The 5,702-nt window shown below is 38.4% G+C and overlaps 1 protein-coding gene across 2 annotated transcripts; it reads left to right on the top strand.

Moving 5' to 3' along the window:
• The first annotated feature begins 2,162 nt into the window (after positions 1 to 2,162).
• Positions 2,163 to 5,702, top strand: LOC103155212 (beta-1,3-galactosyltransferase 1-like). Of its 2 annotated transcripts, none has more exons than XM_007576821.2 (2): positions 2,163 to 2,467; positions 2,677 to 5,702. In XM_007576821.2, the coding sequence occupies exon 2, from the start codon at positions 2,684 to 2,686 to the stop codon at positions 3,905 to 3,907; it is 1,224 nt and encodes a 407-aa protein (XP_007576883.1). In that variant the 5' UTR covers positions 2,163 to 2,467; positions 2,677 to 2,683; the 3' UTR covers positions 3,908 to 5,702. The 2 variants fall into 2 exon arrangements, with proteins under 2 accessions (XP_007576883.1, XP_007576884.1); XM_007576822.2 differs by having other exon boundaries at positions 2,681 to 5,635.

Below are 5,702 nucleotides of genomic sequence, written 5' to 3'. Positions count from 1 at the left end.
ACAGCTTCTCAGAAACCAGACCTGCCTAAGCAAACAACATGTACCTGCAGTAGAGGCGGTGACTCATGCTTCACCTGTGGAGGTGGTGATGCTGGCTGCATGCTATTGGCATGCACTGATAACTGATTTTATGATGCTCATAAACATTTTACAAGAGTTTTTGTTCACAAATGCAAATAAAGTTACAATAATAAACTTTACACTGTTTATTATTGTAACACAATTAACTGTTTATTAGCCACTTACAACAGATCTAAAGCTAATTTAGCTTTCAGCTCGATCTACATGCATTTACTTCAATTTGTTTTGTATGCACCACTATTTTTTAAGGCTCACTTTGGTGCCAAAATTTGGCTAAAATTACCAACTTGAACTTGAGCTGACTTTAGGTAAAGCCTGTGCTAATGCTAGATTTAGCTAAAGTCTGACTAAAGCTAAGCTAATCTTGATGTAAAATGTCTTTGCTGTTTTTGGTTTGCTATATAAATATTACTGTATTTACTGTTTATAGTTAAACTGAAACTGCACTGGGTGGAACTGAAACAAAGCTTAGCCTGATCTGCATGTAATTAGTTCCCCTGTTTCATGTGTAGCACAAAAAACTTTTTAGCTTCAACATTTGCTTAAACTTACAGTTTGCTAAGATTTGGTAAAACTTAACCTAAGGCTACATTTAGCTAAAGCTGTGACTTAAGCTAGGCTAAATGTTAAACTTAATAGAAAATATCTTTGTTTCCTGTTTTGTTTTGCTGTTCCTCTACTGTATATTCTTACTGTGTACAGTTAAAATAACTAAAGCTAAGCTATGCTAAAGTTAAAGCTAGACTGAAATTAATGAAAGGTTTAGCTTGATTTGTATGTTTTTAGAATTATTTTGTACATAACAGTAATGTTTTGGAGGGTCTTCGTTACCAAAATCTGGTTAAAATGACAAACTCAAGCGTGAGCTGAAATCAGGTGAAAGCTACCCTCATACTTTTTGATAATAGAGTTTCCTCTTAATCTGTCTAGCTGTGAAAGAAAATATGGCCCTGACCGGTTGGACGTGACTGTTTCTGCTGTGACTGAAAATAAAACCAGAAAGCTAAAATATTTCTATAACAATGTATTTCCTCTTAGAAGAGGGAAAATTATGGAGAAGATAACAGGCTTTGAAATGGATCAACTGCAGGTAGGTGTCAGAAATGGGAGGCAGAGTATAGAAACAAGCACATAATTCAGACAAAATAAACACGTAGACATGTGTTTACTGTGGTTACACCTTAGATAAAATGTAACCAAGAAAGCCAAACATAAGGGCTGGGCTACAAAAGGAAATAGAATTAAAAAAACTTCCCAAAACCATAGCCGACTTGAAAAATAAAAGTCGGCTATGGAATAAAAAATAAAAGGGAAACTAAAGCTATTTGCAGTAAAATTTGCATAGATTACACCAAAGCCACAGATGTCATCAGACAAACTGAAGCAGCAGGTCAGAGACTTGCATCTACTGCAGAAGAGCCGCCAGACTTTGCCCTCCCATCAAGGCTGCAGTCCAAAGGCTGAACCTTATCGTGTTGGAGATCTTGAAAGAAATCATAAATCTTCAAAACTCCTGTTTGTTTTTTTCATCAAATGCGTTACAGGTCTGGACCTGTTCTGGGTAAAACCGGTTCCTCCGAGCCAGACGAAACTCAGACATCGGAGGACTCAGATGTCATTAGTGCCGGCATCAGCAGACTCAATTTTAAATGTTATTCTCAGCATCACAAACTGCTTACAGATGCAGTTTGTGTAAAATGATAAAAAAGGGGAACAGGAACTTCCTCAAATTTCAACATTTTTTTTTTACTTGTACAAATTCTTACGAAATCGACTGTAGAAATGATGAAGAGGTGCAAAAACATTACTGTGCAAACTGAATGATTTTAGAGAACTTGTGGTGAAGACACTTCCCAAAACAAATTGGAACGTTTGTATTAAAATACACATTTGTATTAATTTAAAAATGTTTATTTCTGTGGATTTACTGTAAATGAGTCTGAGGAATCAGCAGCAAAACATCCCAGAGTTCCTGGCTCACGTCTTGCTCTTCAGCCCATAACAGCAGAGCGTCACGCCTGGCTCAAACAAGCACCACCTCAGATAATGGGAGGTGTTACTAGGGCCTCCTGAGCATTTAGGAGGAGGTGGAGCAAACAAAGGTGCGGCTGCAGACCTGCAGATTTGACCAGAACAATGGTTACCTGAAGAGCAGAGCTACAGGGAAAATATCTTTGACTTTTCCCCTTTTTCTCTTGGCTTCTCGAAGCTCAGGTGGCTCATAATGAGCAGGTGAGGCTCACACACGGGTGCAACAGAATGCTGAAGCTGAGGCATACATTTTTTAACGGAGCAACACTTCCCTCTGCAAATGGACTCAAACTGACACCCAAATTAAAAGTCTGGGCAGCGCAAGGGAGAGCTGCTCAGCTACGGCTGGACAAAGGTATGTAGCTCCTTTAAATGGTTTTGCTGCTTTCTTAGTTTGACAAAAATAAGACTTTCTCCTTTAGTGGCAAAGTAAAAAATAAGTCTTTATTGAATAACAGAACATGAAGGCATAACATCACTTTGTTTATCCTAGCAAATGTACTCAAGCAATTGACTAACTTTTACTGACAACTAAAGTATTTTATTTTTAAATCACTTTTTAAGCCAGAAAATGGAGAATGGCGTCAGACCAGCAGAAAACAGGAGATGTTTTGGCTTCTCGCGGCGGCACAGTCTTTTCTTACTTCTGGTTCTCGGAGTGGTGCTTTTTGTCTACTGCACCAACATCCGGGACATGGGGCCCGAGTGGAACGCCAAAGAGTGGATGAAGAATCATTCAGTGAAACTACTCACTGTGTTTGGAAAACAAAGCACTGTCTCCAAAAGCAAAGGATTTACTGGGTCACCAGATGGAAACACCACTGCTGAACTTCCTGAAACCAGGAGCGTCACCACAACGCAGGAGCCATCGACTCGATGGCAGAGGACAGTTTCATCACGGGTCACCAAGAAGACACTAGAAACCCAAACTGGCCAGCGGACAGCGGCTCCTTATGTGTCTCCTGGACCGTACCTGGTGGAGTACCCCTATGAGTACCACTTCACTATCAACGAGGAACTGAAATGTAAGCAGGAGAAGCCGTTTGTGGTTCTGATGGTACAAGTGGCGCCACGCAACCGAGCTCATCGCGACGTCATCCGTAACAGCTGGGGAAGCGAGAAGCTGGCTAACAACCAGGTGGTGGCGCTGTTCTTCCTGCTGGGGATGCAGACTGGAGACGATGCAGAGCAGGTCCACCAGCAGCTGCTGCAGGAGAGCAAAGAGCATCACGACCTGATCCAGGGAGACTTTGTGGACTGCTACAAGAACCTGACCATAAAGACCATGGTGATGCTGGAGTGGCTGAACTCCTACTGCTCCAGCGCCGCTTACGCCATGAAAATCGATTCAGACATGTTTCTAAATGTTCCCAATCTGGTCAACTTGCTCCTCAAAGCTCCCAGGACAAACTACATGACCGGTCTGGTGGCACACGGAGGAGCTGTCTTGAGGGATCCCAAGTCCAAATGGTTCTTACCTCAAGAAATTTTCAGCGAAAGCATTTACCCTCCCTATGCTTTGGGTCTGGGCTACATTTTGTCTTTGGATCTCACCAAAAAGCTCATTGAGGCTTCCAGACACATTAAACCTCTTTACATTGAAGATGTATATTTGGGCTTATGTATGAGACACCTGGGTATCCGTCCAACAGACCCCTCGAGTTACTCCTTCCACGTTTTTCCTCTGAGTTACAGTCGCTGTGCGTACTCCAAGATTATCGCAACCACATGTCCTCAAAATATGGATCGTGTTTGGATTTGGAGAGAATTTAAAAAGCCAGGTCCGCACTGTTGATTGGTGAAAAAGATAGCAAATTAAAACAAAGGACCACTTCGTGTTTACATGATTGATTAGAAAACTTATTTGTCAGGATGAGGTTTCCTGCCTAAAATGAGGTCTGGAACCGTTTTTATTACTGGCCAGTTTAATCAAGTAAGTATTTGATGAAATGTTTACTTAAGTATTCAGTAACTGTTTGATTATAAGATCTCATATAATTTGTAAAAAAAAAAACAAACAAACATGTAATTAGACAAAAAAAACAGGCACACAAGCAAATTCTGATGTATATGAGTGTAACAAGATACTGGATTCATGCAGAAAATGCACATTTTTCAACATCTTATTTTTCTTAATATTTTTTATAAAGATAAAGTTTTTGTATCTAATGGTGACAGGAGGTAATTTTTATCTTTAAGCGTTGCAAAGTGACAATATGTACTGTTAACTGTAGGTTCAAAGGGCAAGTCAGGATGAGCAGATAGAAAATGACAGAACAACAAAGCTTTTGTATAGACAGGAGGTCTCACTTTGACATAAACTGTAAGTCTGTTTCTGTGTATGGAACAATTTTAGATTAAACATTTTAGATCTTCAGTTAAGAGCAGCGACATTTTGTAATAATAATTAAGTGAAAATAAAAAGTAGATTGCAGTTAAATACTTGCAGAAGTAAAATTTTTAAAAACGAAGTAGATGTAACTCGTTCTTATCCACACACTGGAGTTAATTCTGTCTGCTTTGCTCAAATAAGTTTTAAGTTTATGTTAACAATCCAGTGTGCTTTACATTACATCAAAGTGTTGACAGAAAGAAAATAGAGCAAAAAAAGATTTGCATTAAAGAAACAAGTGTTTCAAACTGCTGCTAAGAAATGTTTTCAGTTCTGATCTGAAGGGCCCAACAGTTTCTGCTCGTGCTCAGGTTTCAGGAAGGGTTTTTCCAGAGAAATGCTGCCTCACCTGGTTTGGTTCTGGTTCTGCCACGTTTTTCCAGACTCTTCTTTTAACCTGTTTGGGTATCATCACTTAAAAGTCGACAAAACGTTTTTCGTTTCAATTTTTGTTATTCCTGTACAGATTAATTTACAGGATAATGGTTGTAATTTATGTTTGGCAGGCAGTGACGAACATGCTGGTGAACTTTAATAAATACCTCTAACCGGAGAAAAGCAGCCATGTTTTAAAACACCTGGCAGACTTGGAGGAAGTTAATTTTAGAATAATTTTAATTACAAAAAATATTCTTGTGATGTAATTTGCCAAAATATGTAGGTTTTGGAATATAGTTTTAAATATTGTGGGTATTTTTCGTGAAACTCAGCTGTTTTTCAGCTCTTCTACAGAGAGGTTTTATTCCTGCTGCTTGTTTATTAATGTGAATTTAGGCACAAAAAATAGTGCACCTACTGCAATGATGAGTATAAAGTTTTATTTTATAAACTGAGGTGTTTTAATAGTTTAATGTTTTCTTTAATTTGTTTTATTTTGTTTTTGTTGGTAAAATTAAAACATGATGTTAGAAATGAGTTGATTTTCTTGCAGGTTTTCGTTTTAGAGGAAGCTCAGGTAACCTTCATGTTTGTATCAAAATGTAATTTTCTGCTGCTTTTTTCTAACTGATAAACATCACATTTGGGTTTGTTTGGGATCTTTTAGTCTTTGCATTTAATTATTGACAACGGTGGAAGTTAAAGAACAGTGAAAAACTCTATTTGAATAAATATAGATTATCTTCACAGGTGGATCAGTCTGCGTTTTTTCTGAGTCTGAAAATGACTTTAGGTTTGAATAAAAAAATTCAGAAGCAAA

This window comes from Poecilia formosa, unplaced genomic scaffold (genome assembly GCF_000485575.1).
Source record: "Poecilia formosa unplaced genomic scaffold, Poecilia_formosa-5.1.2 Scaffold417, whole genome shotgun sequence".
Taxonomy (NCBI): domain Eukaryota; kingdom Metazoa; phylum Chordata; class Actinopteri; order Cyprinodontiformes; family Poeciliidae; genus Poecilia; species Poecilia formosa.
The sequence above is the reverse complement of the archived record's forward strand: the minus strand, read 5'-3'. Positions and strand labels throughout refer to the sequence as shown.

Coding starts and splice junctions, on each gene's coding strand:
- LOC103155212 (XM_007576821.2), top strand. CDS start 2,684: ATGGAGAATGGCGTCAGACCAGCAGAAAACAGGAGATGTTTTGGCTTC.